Below are 21,189 nucleotides of genomic sequence, written 5' to 3' on the forward strand. Positions count from 1 at the left end.
GGTGACTGTGTGTCTTGGTGACTGTGTGTCTTGGTGACTGTGTGTCTTGGTGACTGTGTGTCTTAGTGACTGTGTGTCGGGTGACTGTATGTCTTGGTGACTGTGTGTCTTGGTGACTGTGTGTCTTGGTGACTGTGTGTCTTGGTGACTGTGTGTCTTGGTGACTGTGTGTCTTGGTGACTGTATGTCTTGGTGACTGTGTGTCTTGGTGACTGTGTGTCTTGGTGACTGTGTGTCTTGGTGACTGTGTGTCTTGGTGACTGTATGTCTTGGTGACTGTGTGTCTTGCTGACTGTGTGTCTTGCTGACTGTGTGTCTTGGTGACTGTGTGTCTTGGTGACTGTGTGTCTTGGTGACTGTGTGTCTTGGTGACTGTATGTCTTGGTGACTGTGTGTCTTAGTGACTGTGTGTCTTGGTGACTGTGTGTCTTGGTGACTGTGTGTCGGGTGACTGTGTGTCTTGGTGACTGTGTGTCGGGTGACTGTATGTCTTGGTGACTGTGTGTCGGGTGACTGTGTGTCTTGGTGACTGTGTGTCGGGTGACTGTGTGTCTTGGTGACTGTGTGTCTTGGCGACTGTGTGTCTTGGTGACTGTGTGTCGGGTGACTGTGTGTCTTGGTGACTGTGTGTCTTGGTGACTGTATGTCTTGGTGACTGTGTGTCGGGTGACTGTGTGTCGGGTGACTGTGTGTCTTGGTGACTGTATGTCTTGGTGACTGTGTGTCTTGGTGACTGTGTGTCTTGGTGACTATGTCTTGGTGACTGTGTGTCTTGGTGACTGTGTGTCTTGGTGACTGTGTGTCTTAGTGACTGTGTGTCTTGGTGACTGTGTGTCTTGGTGACTGTATGTCTTGGTGACTGTGTGTCTTGGTGACTGTATGTCTTGGTGACTGTATGTCTTGGTGACTGTGTGTCTTGGTGACTGTGTGTCTTGGTGACTGTGTGTCTTGGTGACTGTGTGTCTTGGTGACTGTGTGTCTTGGTGACTGTGTGTCTTGGTGACTGTGTGTCTTGGTGACTGTGTGTCTTGGTGACTGTATGTCTTGGTGACTGTGTGTCTTGGTGACTGTGTGTCTTGGTGACTGTGTGTCTTGGTGACTGTATGTCTTGGTGACTGTATGTCTTGGTGACTGTGTGTCTTGGTGACTGTATGTCTTGGTGACTGTGTGTCTTGGTGACTGTGTGTCTTGGTGACTGTATGTCTTGGTGACTGTGTGTCTTGGTGACTGTATGTCTTGGTGACTGTATGTCTTGGTGACTGTGTGTCTTGGTGACTGTGTCTTGGTGACTGTGTGTCTTGGTGACTGTGTGTCTTGGTGACTGTATGTCTTGGTGACTGTGTGTCTTGGTGACTGTATGTCTTGGTGACTGTATGTCTTGGTGACTGTGTGTCTTGGTGACTGTATGTCTTGGTGACTGTGTGTCTTGGTGACTGTATGTCTTGGTGACTGTGTGTCTTGGTGACTGTATGTCTTGGTGACTGTATGTCTTGGTGACTGTGTGTCTTGGTGACTGTATGTCTTGGTGACTGTATGTCTTGGTGACTGTGTGTCTTGGTGACTGTATGTCTTGGTGACTGTGTGTCTTGGTGACTGTATGTCTTGGTGACTGTGTGTCTTGGTGACTGTGTCTTGGTGACTGTGTGTCTTGGTGACTGTATGTCTTGGTGACTGTGTGTCTTGGTGACTGTATGTCTTGGTGACTGTGTGTCTTGGTGACTGTGTGTCTTGGTGACTGTGTGTCTTGGTGACTGTATGTCTTGGTGACTGTATGTCTTGGTGACTGTGTGTCTTGGTGACTGTATGTCTTGGTGACTGTGTGTCTTGGTGACTGTGTGTCTTGGTGACTGTGTGTCTTGGTGACTGTGTGTCTTGGTGACTGTGTGTCTTGGTGACTGTATGTCTTGGTGACTGTGTGTCTTGGTGACTGTGTGTCTTGGTGACTGTGTGTCTTGGTGACTGTGTGTCGGGTGACTGTATGTCTTGGTGACTGTGTGTCTTGGTGACTGTATGTCTTGGTGACTGTGTGTCTTGGTGACTGTATGTCTTGGTGACTGTGTGTCTTGGTGACTGTGTCTTGGTGACTGTGTGTCTTGGTGACTGTATGTCTTGGTGACTGTGTGTCTTGGTGACTGTGTGTCTTGGTGACTGTGTGTCTTGGTGACTGTAACTATGTCTTGGTGACTGTCTTGGTGACTGTGTGTCTTGGTGACTGTGTCTTGGTGACTGTATGTCTTGGTGTGCCTGACAATGGGTGAGCAAGGGAAGCATGTTTGTTTTGAAAAGCATGGATAGGGCGCACACACACACACACACACGTTTACACACACACACACACACACACACACACACACACACACTGACACACGTATACACACCGGCTGTGACCAAAACCAAGCAGGCTGATATCTCACAACACAGCCAAACACACAAGGCATGCACACTGACTCTGTCAAAAGTGAGACTGGCAGTAAGCGTGCCATGGTCTCTTTTTATTGCTAATGCATCAGTGAACACATCTCACACATGAGGTTTCCCCTACTCCGCTTGCACGTGCTGTAAGCGCGCATCATATGCTTCACGTGGAAACTGCTTGTCCCGTGCGTTGAGACAGCAGCAATGGGAAAATATTCACACAACAGCTTTATTACACATGACTGCATTGGGCATCTATATCCCGAAAATGGTCACTCTCAGATTAACTGCGTTTTTACAGTTAGTCAAGTTTTGACTAAATGTTTTAACATTGAGGGGGGAATCGAGATGAGGGTGGTGGTGATGTGTGTGTGTGTGTGTGTGTGTGTGTGTGTGTGTGTGTGTTTGCGTGTGTGTGTGTAGAGCGATTCAGAGTAAACTACTGGACCGATCTGTATGAAATTTTTCATGAGAGTTCCTGGGTATGATATCCCCAGACGTTTTTTTCATTTTTTCGATAAATGTCTTTGATGACGTCATATCCGGCTTTTTGTAAAAGTTGAGGCGGCACTGTCACACCCTCATTTGTTTATGAAATTAATTGAAATGTTTGCCAAGCAATCTTTGACAAAGGCCGGACTTTGGTATTGTATTTCAGCTTGGAGGCTTAACAATTAATTAATGACTTTGGTCATTAAAAATCTGAAAATTGTAATTAAAATTATTTTTTAATAAAACGATCCAAAATTACGTTTATCGTATTCGTCATCATTTTCTGATTCCAAAAATATATAAATGTTATATTCGGATTAAAAACAAGCTCTGAAAATTAAGAATATAAAAATTATGATTAAAATTAAATTTCCGAAATCGATTTAAAAACAATTTCATCTTATTCCGTGTCCGTTCCTGATTCCAAAAACATATAGATATGATATGCTTGGATTAAAAACACGATCAGAGAGTTAAAAAGAATAGAGATATAGAAAAGCGTGCTATCCTCCTCAGCGCAACCGCTACCGCGCTTTTCTGGATTGTTAATCAATTTCACTGCCTTTGCCACAAGCGGTGGACAGACGATGCTACGAGTGTACGGTCTTGCGGAAATAATGCAATGCGTTCAGTTTCATTCTGTGAGTTCGACTGAGCTTGACTAAATGTTGTATTTTCGCCTTACGCGACTTGTTTAAAATTAAAATATCGAAAAATATTTCGCGTTTCTTTTGTTGCTCGGTATACATATAATGTAAACAGGAATAACACCTGGAACATATCACTGCAACACTTCAGTGACTTACTTCAAATATACAAATATAGCGGTTGGACTTCCACTACCACTATTACAAAATAAAAGTGTTTTAAAATTAAAAACTAAACTACAAAAACTTACAACCAAAACAAAGTCAGTTTATTGACACTAAACAACTGACAACTGTGTGACAAACGGATTTGCACATAATTGTATATTGGAGTTATGTGACGCAGGTGTACAAAATTTCATGGGCCACAAACTTTGAGTAGGCACCGCACGGTGAAATATTGTCCGCGCAGTGCAGTATTGTCACGTGTGAGATGTAACCAATCAGAGAAGAGTATTGACTGAGGTGGCGTTTTCACAGACCTTAGAGGACAGAGCTTTACAGACCACTGAAGGGGAAAGACAGGTCTCTTCTTTGGTAAAGTTTCTCACCGGGCGCTAGAGGTCGTTGGACTCGTGCCGCGGTATTGAATCGTTGGATTCAACTGCTGTGTTTACAGGTATTTATTGAATTGATATTTTGCTCGGAGATATTATTTTGCTCGGAAATATTGACTTGAGAAATGACCGGGAGAGTCATGTGTGAATTGGCTGAAAAGCGTGCGCTGTTGTCAGCCATTGTTGAAAAGGGAATGTTTACATGTTTTTCGGAAATGAAGTCGCTTATGAGTAAGCGGGTGTATATACTGTAACCGCATAAGTTAGTTGACGGTAGTGATAAAGAACGGCAGTATTATTGAGTAGAAAAGTTTATTCAAGTATGGAGACTTATGGTAGTTTAAACTTGTGTATTTTAGCATCCCGGGCCGAGTGGGTCGCGGAAGTGGGGAGACGAGACGGGAGGTTCCGCCCTTACGTCCAGAGCCGTGAGCTGCGGGAGCGCAGGAGGGAGTCAGCGTGAAGCGCTGTAGAACGGGGACCCCGTCCCATTCCACCACGCGAAGACAGTTTGCGTGGGTGGTATGGATCAGTACGTGCCACTGAATGTGTGAGTACGACTGGGAAAAAGTAACCAGCGAGATAGCTGTGCGGAGATACGTTCCCCAAGTAAACAAACACGAGACGTAGAGCGTTCGTGGTTTTTTTTATCTGTGTGTAACAGAAATGACAATTGACAGAAGTATTGCCTGAGACAATGACTTCGTGTGTAGTGAGACAGACAGGCTCTCACGGAACAAAGCTTGAAGTGTTCTACGTGTGTGCACGTGAATTATAGACTGCATGAGAAAGTAACATGTGTGTATTTCTGTGCAGCTAGTTTTCTGTATGTTAACAGAAATAGAACTTCCATGTTGAGTGAGAGTGATTTGTAGAATGAATGGGAAATATGTTTATGTTGTGTTGATTATTTCAATAGAGGTACATGGGCAAAGGGCTGTAACCGTGTTCTTGTCTTTGTGCCTGGTTGGAGTGTTGTGTGTGTGTGTGAAGGCTAGGTAGTAAACAGAGAGAAGCACGCACAATTTCTGATAGGAGTAAATGTACATACATACAGACATACACACGTAAATTCCAGCCGTAACAACTGTCAACAAGTCTCACATAGTTTCTCTGGTCTATTTCAAGGGAGACAACTATTCTATCATTAAACTCTTGCTGCTAACACTCCCCAAAGAAAACTAACACTATAACCAATACAAGGACTCTAAAGATTCACAGACTAAAAAAAGAACACTAGATTACATAACCAACTCACCAACTGACAATACTAATGACTTCACAAAAGACTTTTCACGACTGACCCAAACCAACCCACGGAGTTGGACTGACTTCTACGCCCAAAAACAATTTTACATCAGCAGCTGGTCTTCTCCCAAAAACAACAAGTCGCGTAAGGCGAAATTACTACATTTAGTCAAGCTGTGGAACTCACAGAATGAAACTGAACGCACTGCATTTTTCCCAATGACCGTAGTCTGCCGCTCGTACAAAGGGCAGTGAAATTAACGACCCTGCGCGGAAGTGGTGGCGCTCTGCTGCATATAGCACGTTTTTCTGTACCTCTCTTCGTTTTAACTTTCTGAGCGTGTTTTTAATCCAAACATATCATATCTATATGTTTTTGGAATCAGGAACCGACAAGGAATAAGATGAAATTATTTTTAAATCGATTTCGGAAAATTGATTTTAATCATAATTTTTATATTTTTAATTTTCAGAGCTTGTTTGTAATCAAAATATAACATATGTATATGTTTTTGGAATCAGAAAATGACGAAGAATAAGATGAAATTGTTTTTGGATCGTTTAATAAAATAATAATTTTAATTACAAGTTTCCGATTTGTAATAATAATAATAATAAGAAGAAGAACATTTATATAGCGCTAAATCAAAAACTTTCGTTAAAAAGGCTTGCTCTAAGCGCTTGACAGCTAAAACTAAAACGTCATTCACACTCTTTACAATGATGTACAAGAACTTCATGTCACACTCTTTCATTCAGTATAGCACCATTCACACAGTTGTTATTCTGTACAAGACAATAAGTTAGTCTAACATTTAGAATATTCATAAGATGAAAACAAGAGAAAACCAGACTGATTAAAACAACTGCTTAGTGCTAACAAAGCATGAATCTTAATGATAACGTAATACATGTTTAACTGTTAAGACCATAAAAAACCTATATGCTAAAATAACTTCGAACTTTTAAGAACTTCTTATAAGATACACAGCACATCTAGCTAAACACCAGAATGATAAAACAAAAGGCAACTCGTTAAAACTATTAAATGCATCAATGTCTAAAACACGAAAGACTCAAATATAAGATACACAATTTTCTAGAATTGTTTATTAAAACTGAAACCGACCTGCTCAAAGTAAACCATACCCACCCCCTCCCTACCCACCCCAAAGTCATTAATCAGTTTTTAAGCCATCACTGAAGCTGAAATGCAATACCAAAGTGCGGCCTTCGTCGAAGATTGCTTTGCCAAAATTTCAATCAATTTGACTGAAAAATGAGGGTGTGACAGTGCCGCCTCAACTTTTACAAAAAAACGGATATGACGTCATCAAAGGTATTTATTGAAAAAATGAAAAAAAAACATCCGGGGATATCATTCCCAGGAACTCTCATGTCAAATTTCATAAAGATCGGTCCAGTAGTTTAGCCTGAATCGCTTTACACACACACACACACACACACACACACACGCACATACACCACGACCCTCGTCTCGATTCCCCCCTCTACGTTAAAACATTTAGTCAAAACTTGACTAAATGTAAAAAGGGGCCTTCGCTAAGAATGCTGGGAACAATCGAAAGGGAAATTAAGAAGGGAAGTAACTCGGAACTTTCTGGTCTATACGCCTTTGACGAGGTTACCTCCCGTCCTCCACACAAAAAATCTGAAAACAAGTATAAGTAACTAATCAAAACAGAAACTGTACCTTTTTTCAGTGGTTGTCCGGCTCCTTACTGAAAACGAAAACGGTTAAATATCGTCGAATAACGAGGAGTACGAATGCTTCAGTTTATATACATACCGCAATGTAGTGGGCTATTTTTATCACATCACTCGGAGTTGCGCTGGTTCTGCCAGCGTGGCTCACTTTGACACTCAGTGGTTTGACACTGCGGCTGCGGGATCCCCTCTAGCGCAGCGGATGAGCACAGTCGATCCGATAACATTAACAGTTGACCCGGCCTGTGCTTGAGTGACTGGCTGTGTGTGTATGTGAGTGTGTGTGTATGTGTTTGTGAGATTGTGTGTGTATGTGCAAAGGTGGTATACGCGGTGTGTGTGTAGTGTGTGAAGGTGGTATAAGTGTGTGTGTGTGTGTGTGTGTGTGTGTGTGTGTGTGAGTGTGTGTGTAGTGTGTGTGTGTGTATGTGAAGGTGGTATACGGTGTGTGTGTAGTGTGTGTGTGTGTATGTGAAGGTGGTATAAGCCGGTGTGTGTGTGTAGTGTGTGATTGTGTGTGTTGGTGTGTGTCGGTTTGTGTGTGTGTGTGTGTGTGTTAGTGTTTGCGTGTGTGGTTGTTTGTACGTGTATGATCTTCTATGTCTGCGTGTGTGCGTGAACTGCTTGGATGGCTACAGTACATCAACACGTGTGTGTATGTGTGTATGTGTATGTATGTGTATGTGTGTAATAATAATAATAATGGACATTTGCTGTAGCGCATAATCATATATATGCTCAATGCGCTTTACAATAACTAATGTTACCTATTAATGCCGTGTGAGATGGAATTTTTTACACAATATATCACGCATTCACATCGGCCAGCAAACCTCAAGCCTATTAGGGCGAGCATTCACCTTTCACGGCCTTTATTCCAAGTCACACGGGTATTTTGGTGGACATTTTTTATCTATGCCTATACAATTTTGCCAGGAAAGACCCTTTTGTCAATCGTGGGATTTTTAACGTGCACACCCCAATGTAGTGTACACGAAGGGACCTCGGTTTTTCGTCTCATCCGAAAGACTAGCACTTGAACCCACCATCTAGGTTAGGAAAGGGGGGAAAAAATTGCTAACGCCCTGACCCAGGGTCGAACTCGCAACCTCTCGCTTCCGAGCGCAAATGCGTTACCACTCGGCCACCCAGTCCTCTGTGTGTGTATGTGTGTCCGCATCTACACTCGTGAGTTTTCTTTTTGAGTTTCATACTTTTCCTTGAATTTCTTGGGAAGCAGTTGGCATGATGATATTGGGTTACTGTCCACAGTGGCAGCAGTGGTTAGATAAATGTTTTGTTACTGTATACACTACCAAAAGTTGGAAGTTTATATGTTCTGATATGTTCTTCACATGACGAGTAGAGTACATAACACCTGCGTTTAGTTTGTCTCGGTGAAAAAAGTGTCAAATGAGTCAGCAGCCTTTAAAAGTAGTGAGTATTGTGAAAACTGATGGACAAAAGTGCAATGTATTTTGCTCCTTATTTTTGTCTATTATGTTTCTTGTTCTATTATTTAATTTCTAGTAAGAAATTAATGGAGATCTGATGTCATGTTGGTATGCCATTCAACACACTACTCCTGAATTTTGCACTACTAAGCTGGTGTTGTTGAAGACTGCATGTCTTTGCACATGATTTGTGCACGAAGCATTATGTAGGGGAAAAACGCACACATAAAAAAAATCACACACTCTCTCTGTTCCAGGCCACTAAAATATATAACTGTTGTAATGATCAACTCATTGTCAAAATTTATTTCTCATGAAATAGCAAATTCTTTTTCATAACAGTTAAGAACATGGCAGAAATAAAAACTGACTTTTATCACAAATATTACACAAAGGACACAATTTTAGTTTCGCAAGGTCATGGTATTCATGTTGGATTGCAAACACACACATATTTATCTTCTTAATTATATATTTTTGTTGTATAAGACAAGGTCACTCTGTACATGGATGTATGAAATATAACCCGTATATAGCATACAGACTCCATTTACTCCCCACAACAAAACCATTTTAGTAAAATACAATTAAAATAATGCCAGTATAGGACCCGACCCCCCCCCCCCCCCCCCCCCTTCCCCCAACATACAGGCACTCTTTGGTTACTGGCACATAATTCCCTGAGAACAAGGATTTACAGAGACACTATCTGTTGAAATCCTATTTAATGCCTTAAGTTAAAATGATCTCATCCCTCAGAAAACAAACAACCACCATTGCATTCAGCATGAAACCTGAGATCCACCGAACGATCACAAATAAATCTGTACACTCTCATGCAGACACACACACACACACTGATACTCAAAATCACACACATCATTTTTCTATCACTTGCAGAATACATCATTACTTATCACACTATAGCACAGGCAGCTGTGTGGTTACTTGTACAGTGGAACCCCCCCTATTGAGACCCCCCAATTTAAGACTCCCTCTGGGCGGGGATGTAGCTCAGTCGGTAGCGCGCTGGATTTGTATCCAGTTGGCCGCTGTCAGCGTGAGTTCGTCCCCACGTTCGGCGAGAGATTTATTTCTCAGAGTCAACTTTGTGTGCAGACTCTCCTCGGTGTCCCAACACCCCCCGTGTGTACACGCAAGCACAAGACCAAGTGCGCAACGAAAAAGATCCTGTAATCCATGTCAGAGTTCGGTGGGTTGTAGAAACACGAAAATACCCAGCATGCTCCCTCCGAAAACGGCGTATGGCTGCCTAAATGGCGGGGTAAAAAACGGTCATACATGTAACATTCCACTCGTGCAAAAAACACGTGTACGTGGGAGTTTCAGCCCACGAACGCAGAAGAAGAAGAAGAAGAAGACTCCCTCCCTTTTAAGACCGTTTTCTCCGACTTTCTGTTCATAACCTGTGTAAATTTACCACCTTTTTAGGACTCCCTCCTTTTCAAGACCTGACTTACTCAGATTTGTTGACGTCTTAAAAGGGGGTTCCCCTGTATACAATCTGAAAATCACAAAAACTGCAGTGATGTCAAACTACAGAACCATTATGCAAAAGTGTGTGAACATCACATTGTTTTGATTACCACACATTTGGTGTTTAACATCTTTCTTTCTTTCTTTATTTGGTGTTTAACATCTTTCTTTCTTTCTTTATTTGGTGTTTAACGTCGTTTTCATCCACGAGGGTTATATCGCGACAGGGAAAGGGGGGGGGGGGGGGGGGGGGGGATGGGATAGAGCCACTTGTCAATTGTTTCTTGTTCACAAAAGCACTAATCAAAAATTTGCTCCAAGGGCTTGCAACGTAGTACAATATATGACCTTACTGGGAGAATGCAAGTTTCCAGTACAAAGGACTTAACATTTCTTACATACTGCTTGACTAAAATCTTTACAAACATTGACTATATTCTATACAAGAAACACTTCACAAGGGTAAAAGGAGAAACAGAATCCGTTAGTCGCCTCATACGACATGCTGGGGAGCATCGGGTAAATTCTTCCCCCTAACCCGCGGGGGGGGGGGGGGGGGGGGGGGGGGGGGGGAGACACAAAAACAAGTTAAAAATGTATCAAGTCATGAAAGTCACAAGTTCAATCATAAGAAACAACATTTTCCAGTCACACAAATGCACTCGTAAATCACACACACACTCACACAAACTCTCATATACACATACATACTTTTCAAGGATAAGACCGTGTCTTAAACATAAACTCAGAAAGATTACATTGCACGGAAAGCTCAGAGAACAATATGTTGCTAATGATAGAACATATGAAAGAATGATGAACATTCTCACGTAAGACAAGAAACACTAATGAGGGGTAGAGTAAATGATTGTTTGACTTCTGGGGGGAAGGAAGGGGGGGGGGGGGGGGGGGACATGAAGGGGTGAGACATAGCCCTATCAGATGATTCACAACTCTAAAAGTAAGGTGAAGAATACACGGACACAGAAAAGACAAAATGACGATCATTCACATTTACTCATTCCACACCCTAGAAAGGTAAAAGGCATTCATACTTATCACGGGCATTACAAAACTGCGGCAATCTCCTGCTTTAGCCCTGTGAAAGGATCAATGTACTGAATCTCAAAATGTTGGCTCTTCTTTCAATTTGTGATGTCACTTCAACAGGGTTAATTCAGAATATAGCCAAAACTTGTAACAACCAATTCAGCTGATACCGGCACGGTTGGCCTAGTGGTAAGGCGTCCGCCCCGTGATCGGGAGGTCGTGGGTTCGAACCCCGGCCGGGTCATACCTAAGACTTTAAAATTAACAATCTAGTGGCTGCTCCGCCTGGCGTCTGGCATTATGGGGTTAGTGCTAGCACTGGTTGCCAGGTTGGTCCGGTGTCAGAATAATGTGACTGGGTGAGACATGAAGCCTGTGCTGCGACTTCTGTCTTGTGTGTGGCGCACGTTATATGTCAAAGCAGCACCGCCCTGACATGGCCCTTCGTGGTCGGCTGGGCGTTAAGCAAACAAACAAACAAATTCCGCTGATTTTTGTCAGACCATGCACCATTCTACACACACGTGCAACAGAATGCATAATAAATATTAAATTGATGAATTTCTCCTCAACATTCCATTGAAAACACCCCCCACACACACACACTTTCAGGCTTCACATGCTTTTGATTCAAACATTAAACACACTGTGTTGTTGCTTTTACAGATTGTTGTTGTATTTAATTAGCTGGTGCTTTGTCCAGGCAAAAAAAAAAAAATAGGTGTGGTTACGGTAACATAGCCAAAAAAAATAGGGTAGGAAGGTAGGCAATCACTTTTTTTTTCTTTTACTTTTTTTTCTAATGTGTACAAATTAAACCTACTTGACAGGGAAATAAGTGTGCGACTCGGGCGATTTTGCTTTCATTGCGTTTTCTGCACTCGTTTTTTTGTTTTTTTTGTTTTTTTGTTGACAAATGTAATAAAAAGTTATAGGGTCGGCCCCTAAAAATAGGGTAGGTCGGGTTACCGTAACCACACCTATTTTTTTTTTAGGCCCCACAATGTTTTTTTCTTTCTGGTAATCCTCCCTGAACCATTTCTGTCTCCTTCAAGGACTGTTTAATTCTGACTCACATCAATGATGTAACTGAATTTTCAAAGTACATGCACCTGTGAATCTGGCTTGGTTTGTTCATTTTGTGTGTTTTGTTGTTGTTGGTGACAACCCACCCCCCTCCCCCTTCTTTTTCTTCTCTTGCTGTAGGAGGACGGCTGAGCGAGGGGGGTGGAGGTGGTGTCGGAGGACAAAGTTAGAGTGGAACAAAGTTTGATAGATGTAGCAACGCCAGACTCTCCCAACAGTCTCAAAATCCCTCTTACACTTCAGCAGTTACAATGAAACACTAGACTTTCTTTTTTCCTTCTCCTGCAAGTTTTCCCCGTCCCCTTCCCCTGAATCGCTTTCTGCTTTCATCTCTGATTCCTCGTTCTCGTCGGGGTATCCCATTGGCCTCTGAAAGTCCGACTCCTCAGACACCACAGAATTGAAGTTGGCGGTGCTGGGAGCCGCGTGTATCCTCTTGACCAGTCTGCGGTCAAGGTCAGGGAGCTCGCCCATGTCCACACTGCTGGCAATGGACTCAACCAGCGAGTTGAACACATTGTAGCGGTCTGCATACACATGGTGGCCTGCCCCCCGTAGTATCTGCACACAGCAGAGTGAGGATTACCAGACTGAACACATCTCAAGTTGCCAAGAATTAAAAAAAAAAAAAGAAAAAAAAGGTAAGATCTGATAAACAAAGGGATGAAAGTGGCTTGTTCATTTCAATGCTTTATTATTCTCACAGGTGCCAGGAGACTGGTTCCGCATAACTCTCTATTACTCTGTTACACATGTCGTATGCATTTAGAGCGCTTACTTCCCTTTGTTTATCAGATCTATAAATAGCGCTCTGCCTCATTTGTTAAAGATTGTCAAGAAAGGTTAGTCTATGGAATGGTCATTATAGACAACATGAAATATTCACCACAACTTCCACTTCTCGGTCTTTAAAGTGGTCTCTTTTGCCGTTTTGGAAGTCAAGTTGCCGGTGTTCAGATTTTTGGTAAACCATGTCTTCCCGAGACAGAGACTGTCTACTGTACACACACAAAAACACAACCACAACAATCGCTCGCTGAAAGAGGGCTTCTGCGTTCATGGGCTGAAACTCCCATGTTCACTTATGTTTTTTTACACAAGTCGGTTTTTACGTGTATTACCCTGCCATTTAGGCAGCCATACATCGTCAGACCAAACACTGGTATAACACTGACTTGACAAAATCATTTCTGAAAGTAAAACCCTACAATGAGCTGTCTCTAATTTTTCTTCTGAAAAGACAGCAAACTGACCCTAGCACAACGAAGCAGGAACAAACAATATTACCTGAACGTCAACGTAACTTTGGCGGGCCTGCTTGACCTTCCAGCCGCTGTTCCTGTCCACCCATGATTGGGCCCCGTAGATGAAGGAGATGGGAAGGTCAGGGTCGATGGCTGTCATACGCTCCAGCATGGGCTGCTTGGCCCAGCCCATGTGCTTGGTCAAGCTCTTGAAGCCAATCTCACCACTGAAAGATGCAAGCACAAGATTTCCTTCAACGCTATGAACCAAAACACAGGTAAAACAGTCCCGTGTTGCAGCAATCACTCACACTCTAATACTTTTTTCCTTGACACAATTAATCACTCGTATCCATGTTTCCACACAAACCAAACAATGCAGTCGCCAGAAGTGGATTAGTCTTGAACATGCACACAAAATAGCGCACACAAACCAGTCAACATTAGAAACCCTGTGACATATTCTGGCAATTTTAATTCTATCTGGCAATGAACAGAAGGTGTGTGCACAGGTGGCAGTGTCTTTGAATGAGACGTCACCTTGTTTTGTCAGCTTGCACCCTTTCAAGCGTGGAAACAATTTCTGGTACTGTTCAAGGCCTTTAAAAACATGTGATGTTAATGACGGTGGAAAGTTGTGTGCTTGCTTCTTGTCAGCTGGGTTTCTGGCTCTTGTGATTTGGTTGGTAAGCACCATTTATGGTGCCTACAAGATGGTTTGAATCTCTGGTGCTTACAAGATGGTTTGAATTTCTGACGCTTACAAGGCGGTTTGAATTTCTGGTGCTTTCAAGGTGGTTTACATTTTTGAAGCTTACAAGATAGATTTAATTTTTGGTGTTTTCAAGGTGCTTTAGCTTCTTGTGAGTGAGCTAAATTACTGACTCGCGTCATGGGAACTGTTAGGGGGAGATGTATCTGCTGAAACTGAGTGGGCATAAAGAAAATGTATTTAAGGGCAGACCGGGTAGGCAAAATGAGTTATTTTTGGTCTCATACACCTTTTTGGGGTTGTTGCATTTTTCACACCTTTGAACATCCTGGAATGCATTCAATAATCTGCTTTTGTCATTTTAGACATGTATTCATGTAAATAAAACCATTTTCAAACCGATGTTTTGTTGTTTTTGTCTGTGTTTTATCAAAAAAATCGAAAAAATGGTCAACTTTGGATACTCCGTGCTGGTAAATGTGCGCACATGACATGACCCTTCGCTGTTCAAACTGTGTGGAAATTTCCGTTCTTCAAGATGACGTCATCACCGTTGGGGAATTTCCGTTGACATAGGCACAAAGAGAGAGAATCCGTTCCAACCGAAACCCCGGAATTAATATATGCAAATATATGTAGGTCAAAGGCATTTGGCGCAAGCGCAGTAGACAACTTATCAGTCCCCCGGTGTCAACAAATCCATGACGTTTTCACCGATTCAGCAGCATTTTTCAAAGTTTTGAGCTGCGGAGAACAACGCTAACAGTGGAAATGTTCGGCATAGTGGCAAGAAATATCAGAGAAAGATGAACCAGCAGCAGCGAACAGTAGAAGGAAGTAACAACACTCCGAAATGAACCAACATGATCGTATTTAAGCAGACGACATTCTAAGATTCTTGACTCGACGAGGTGGGTTTTGCTTCTTTCTCTTTTCGATCTTGTTTGTTTGACAACGTGATTTATTGCACATCGTTATGTTGTTGTTGTTGTTGTAAGAATGTGTTAGGGTTTGCAGGTAAATGATAAACAGTTTGTGTCTGAAGTATTTTGCGGGTTTCTTGATCCAATTTACTGACCATGCCGTCGCCGCACCCCCCCCCCCCCCCCCCTCCCTCCCTCGATCATCTCTGTGATATCGTCTTCACAACCCCTATTTTATTGTTCTTCGCTGGCCAGTCCTTGAGAGCTTACTATGGTGTAACATGTCATCAGTATTCTTTGTCTGGGGTCAAACTGAGAAGCAGCATCTGAGCGATGTACGACTGACACAGTTTCTGTTTCTGGTCATTGACCGTAGGAAAATAAGTACCCTACTAGAGAGCGTTCTCTAATTCTAAAGGATTGGTTTACACCAGCATGGCTGACCAACCTATCATTGACAGCAATATTGTTGTCAAATCTTTTCCATTAACTAAGGAATAAAAAAAATAGATCCAATTTACTTCACCAAAGAAAAAAAAAGAGTTAAACTAAAGGACTGGGGATGCAACTCATGAATCAAAAGCATAAAGATCACCTGCAAACAGTGCTAGGTTTAGGAAATCTGAAAATGTATACACACACACAGAACACACACACACACACACAAAACAGACAACAGACAAGAAACAAGCAAATACATAGCAAGTGTGATGAAATAAATTAATTTTAAAAGAAAAATATGAAAAGAAAGAAAGAAAGAAAGAAAATAATTCAGCTAGTTTCAGTATTAGTTCCTGTGTGTATGTGATTGTGTGGTTACTCAAATCCCATAGTAAACTTGACATGTACATTTTGTGATAGGGGCCAATTAATGAATGTCTTTTGTGTGTGTGTGTGTGTGTGTGTGTTCGTCAACCGACATATGTGGGTACGAGCCGCTGAGGTGGTTGTAAGAAAACCCGCCTGGTTCAGTGGTTGGGGGCTGATTGGGATTTCTGATTTACCAGCCTAGCCAAAAAGTTGAGGTACACCCCATGTAACATGGTCATTTGCAAAATAAAGTACAAGCACTTGTTGACGTTTATATTGAGTCTTAAAATTTGCAGCTTATTACAAAAACCATGGACAGTTGTATCAAATATTAAATCAGTGTTTGTGTATTTATTAGGTTGGAGCAAGGGGAGAGCCAGTCCTCCTGTGGTGGCAGCGAGGAGAAAGATTGACCTGATGGAAAAGTTTGCTAAACCGGAACTACCCTCTTCCACAGCAGAAACATCAGCTTTGCCATCTTCTGACCAACCATAAAAAGATACAGATACTTTGCCATCTTCTGACCCATCACAAGCAGATATGGATACTGGTACTGTGCAACGTCACTCCGCTGACATGTGTTGGGCTTTTGTCAACATTGATCAGCTCAATCTATTGCTGAAAGGTTTATATCCTGTACTGAATGCTTGTCTGATAGCAGTCTGATTATGAAAGAAGGTGATGCATCAGCCCAAGGATTTGCACAGGCCCTGCATCTGGAGTGCATATGAGTGTCCATTCAAGTCTGCAGTTGTTTACTCTTCTCCCGGTGTTTGCAACGCTTCGGGTGGTAAAGTTGCATTTTAAATAATCCGCGTATGACCATGTTGGTACATGGAAAGGGACATTCAGCTTTACAGAAATTTGCTGCAGTGTTAGGATTGAGCACAGAAATACTGTAATTAAAATGTTGCAACTTTTGAATGGCTTGATAGCTTTGTTCCATTTGTGTATATATAATTATGTAATGTTGTTGATGATTTGTGAAGCATCATTTCTATGCAATGGAATAAGAAATCAGTGCATCCGTTAGGTTTTTATGAGTCTGACAGTTTGGTTCTGATCAATATTTTCATATCAGCACAAACACAGATAATTGACTTTTTTAATGTTTTCATATGATTTTTTTTTTAAATCAAAAAAATCTGATAATTTGATTATCAAATCATTTCCCCTTCATAGTTAAAGTGTTATTCTGGTTAAAAAAAAACCACCCCATTAATTCAAGCTCTACTGTGGTACTAGTTTACCGGGGTACTAGTGAGACTCTTTTACATGCTGTTTTCTCTACATGTAATTTGAGACAAAATGTGGTAATTAAAATGTTGTAACTTTTGAATGGCAAGATGGATTTGTTCCAATTTTGTATATGTTGTTTATGATTTGTGAAGCACCATTTCTGTGCATGGAATAAGAATACAGTGGATTCCTTGTGTTTTTATGAGTCCGACAGTTTCGTTTTGATTCATATCTGCACTAACATATAGATGAGTTTTCAAATGATTTTTTTAAAAAAGTCTGGATAATTTGATCGTCAAATCATTTCCCCATCATAGTAAAGTGGTTATTCTTATAAAAACATATCAATTCAGGCTGCACTGTGCTACTAGTTTGAGGTACTGGTTGGAATCTTTCAAATGCTGTTTTCTCTGAATGCAATTTTCAGACAAACATCTGTAATTAAAATGTTGCAACTTTTGAATGGCTTGATGGATTTGTTTCATTTTTGTTTATGTTGTTTATGATTTGTAAAGCGTCAGTTTTGTGTATGGAATAAGAGTTAAGTGCATTGGTTGGGTTTTTATGAGTCTGACAGTTTGGTTCTGATTCATGTTTTCATATCGGTACAAACAAAGATGGCTGTTTTCATATGATGTATATAAAAAAAATCCTGATAATTTGATTGTCAAATCCTTTTCCCTACATAGTAAAGTGGTCATTCTGATAAAAACATATGAATTCAGGGTGCACTGTGCTACTGGTTTTTTTATGTACTGGTTCAAATCTTTAAAATGCTGTTTTCTCTGAATGTAATTTTCAGACAAAACGCTACAATTAAAATGTTGCAACTTTTGAAAGGCTTGATGGATTTGTTCAGTTTTTGTATATGTTGTTTATGAGTTGTACAGCATCAGTTCTGTGTATGGAATAAGAGTTCAGTGCATTGGTTGGGTTTTTATGAGTCTGACAGTTAGGATTTCATGTATTTTTCTTATCAGAACTGAACCGGTAACTGAAAATGCTAAATTAAAATAATATATTGCTTAGAAATGCTTTTCGATACACAGAATTATTAAACACACACATATTGCTGCAAAGAAGAAAAATTGGATCAAAACTTGCACTGGTTCACAAACTGCAACATTTTAAAATAAGCACATTTTATAACGTTTTTCTCACATTTTGGTGAATAAAACCCCCAAAAATTGCTTTTCACTCAAAATTTAAAATGGTTTCCCTTAATTAGGTTATTCTGCTTGCAAAAATCAAACAAGCAGCAAGCTGTTTCCAAAATAAAAAAAAAAAGTGCTTGCCTACCCTGTCCCCCCTTAAGAACACAATAACGACAGTATCTCAGGTACCACAAATCATCATTTGCAGGCTGCTTTGTAATAATAATAAACATCAACAAGATTCTGTACCTGGGGCTCTGTGCGTTGCAGTGGTAGATGTATTCATGAAAAATTGAAGGATCACCAAGTTTCTCGGCAAAGGTCTCTGCCAACCCAGGGCGGAACTTCTTCACTATCACTGGACCTTCACAACAGACAGCTTTACCATTAACCATTAGTAACATGCAGTCAGACATAAAATCGCTGTAACAGAAACCACTTTCTGGTGAAAGAAAAAAAGAGCAGACACAAATTTCAACATTGACCAAAATAAATTCTGCAAACTTACAAAACAAGAAGAGCAAACGCTCGATCGAGTCACTTTCGCAGTTCTGAATATTATATGAGGCATCAGATGGACAGGAAGAAATTGCTATTCACAACACAATGAGTCACGTTCACATAAAATTTGAGCCCGGTCACTTTTATAGTTTCCGAGAAAAGCCCAACGTTAAGTTGTGTGTTGCCGAACAGAAAAGGCTAGTTATCTCCCTTGTTTTTCTGATAACGTTCGTAAAAGGCTACAGATGTAAATACTTTGATGTAAAGAATAATCCTACAAAGTTTCAATCACATCCGATGAACTTTGTCAAAGATATAAAATGTCTAATTTTTCCTTTGACGCTGACCTGTGACCTTGAAAAAGGTCAAAGGTCAACGAAACCATCGTTAAAGTGTAGAGGTCATTGGAGGTCACGACTAAACAAAATATGAGCCCGATCGCTTTGATAGTTTCCGAGAAAAGTCCAACGTTAAGGTGGTGTCTACGGACGGCCGGCCGGACAGACTAACACTGACCGATTACATAGAGTCACTTTTTCTCAAGTGACTCAAAAAGTCATCTTTCAACCTTTCAGTTGTTGGAGTGTAAAGACTCACTACTTCCTCTGTAAACAGTTAAACGAACCATCTCCGATCTGGCCTGGCTTTTACATTGGATAAGACCAGCCTGCAACTTTTACATTGGATAAGACCAGCCTGCAACTTTTACATTGGATAAGACCAGCCTGCAACTTTTACATTGGATAAGACCAGCCTGCAACTTCCAAACATAGAGTTACAAGTGGTGATGGTGTTGACACTATACTTGCCCAATTGAGTCTAACTACCTGATGGCTAATCTACTGTGATACCTGTGATAACTGATGATGATTACTGTGATTGGTTTTATGTGTTTGGTTGGTCTCTTCTTTTGGTAGTGCAATAGCGTTAATTATGGATTGTTGTTATCATCATTTACATAAAAACTTATCTGTTAATCCAAACAATGATATAATTACTGTGATGTTCTTAACTACACTTTAACATGGAATGTATGTATGTATGTATGTATGTATGTATGTATGTATGTATGTATGTATGTATGTAGGTATGTATGTAGGTATGTATGCATGTGTGTTGGTGTGTCGGTGTGTCAAGTGTGCAAGTAAAAAGGGTATTGTAGTTGTACATATATTACTTTAGATATTTTTTTGTTATCATGGGTTTTATAAATTTTCTTCTCTTCTTCTTTTATAATTATTAATTAATGACCTATATGTGCTGATGACCAATTTAATTTCCTTTGTTGGATCAATAAAATGTTATGAGTTATGAGTTATGAAGTACAAGAGAGAGGAGAGAGAGAGATTCGTTTTGATATTGTCGTCCTAATCTTGACTATTATGAGTGGACTATTTGCGCCTCGATATTTTATTTATGTTCTTACGTTTTATGTTGTTTATTGTAATGCTGTAAACACCACACCTGAGTTTCTCCTCGTTGAGATAATAAAGTGTTCTATGTCTATGTCTAAAATGAAAACTGTTTTGTACATGTACTGCCACTTGACATCAGAAAGACAAGTTTCTAGACATCCAATGATGTTCCCTGTGTTTAGGTGGGTTTTTTCTTCTTCTATTGAACAGATCACTTCTCTGAAGCTGACCTGAATGTCCAATTCCTTATTAAATAAACAACAAGTCGCGTAAGACAAAATTACTACATTTAGTCAAGCTGTGGAACTAACAGAATGAAACTGAACGCACTGCATTTTTTCACAATGACCGTAGTCCGCCGCTTGTGCATAACGGAGTGAAACTGACGAGCCTGTTCAGCGCGGTAGTGGTTTCGCTGTGCTGCATAGCACGCTTTTATGAACCTCTCTTCGTTTTAACTTTCTGAGCGTGTTTTTAATCCAAACATATCATATCTATATGTTTTTGGAATCAGGAACCGACAAGTAATAAGATGAAATTGTTTTTGAATCGATTTCGAAAATTTAATTTTGATCATAATTTTTATATTTTTAATTTTCAGAGCTTGTTTTTAATCCAAATATAACATATTTATGTTTTTGGAATCAGGAAATGATGTAGAATAAGATGAACGTAAATTTGGATCGTTTTAAATAAAAAAACCATTTATTACAATTTTCAGATTTTTAATGACCAAAGTCATTAATTAATTTTTAAGCCACCAAGCTGAAATGCAATACCGAAGTCCGGCCTTCGTCGAAGATTGCTTAACAAAAATTTCAATCAATTTGACTGAAAAATGAGGGTGTGACAGTGCCGCCTCAACTTTTACAAAAAGCCGGATATGACGTCATCAAAAGTATTTATCAAAAAAAAGAAAAAACGTCCGGGGATATCATTCCCAGGAACTCTCATGTCAAATTTCATAAAGATCAGTTCAGTAGTTTGGTCTGAATCGCTCTACACACACACACGCAC

General features: G+C 40.6%; 1 protein-coding gene across 2 annotated transcripts in view; it reads right to left on the reverse strand.

Annotated features, from left to right (window-relative positions):
* Positions 1-8,832: 8,832 nt before the first annotated feature.
* LOC138961337 ((Lyso)-N-acylphosphatidylethanolamine lipase-like) overlaps positions 8,833-21,189 on the reverse strand; it is a 21,523-nt gene continuing 9,166 nt past the window's right edge. For both annotated transcript variants that reach the window (XM_070332949.1, XM_070332941.1), the window contains exons 5-7: positions 18,506-18,620; positions 13,462-13,645; positions 8,833-12,735 (exon numbers count right to left, since the gene is read on the reverse strand). In XM_070332949.1, coding sequence (XP_070189050.1) covers positions 12,421-12,735; positions 13,462-13,645; positions 18,506-18,620 — 614 coding nt within the window. In that variant the 3' untranslated portion in view covers positions 8,833-12,420. The remainder of the gene's footprint in view (positions 12,736-13,461; positions 13,646-18,505; positions 18,621-21,189) is intronic.

This window comes from Littorina saxatilis, linkage group LG1 (genome assembly GCF_037325665.1).
Source record: "Littorina saxatilis isolate snail1 linkage group LG1, US_GU_Lsax_2.0, whole genome shotgun sequence".
NCBI lineage: Eukaryota > Metazoa > Mollusca > Gastropoda > Littorinimorpha > Littorinidae > Littorina > Littorina saxatilis.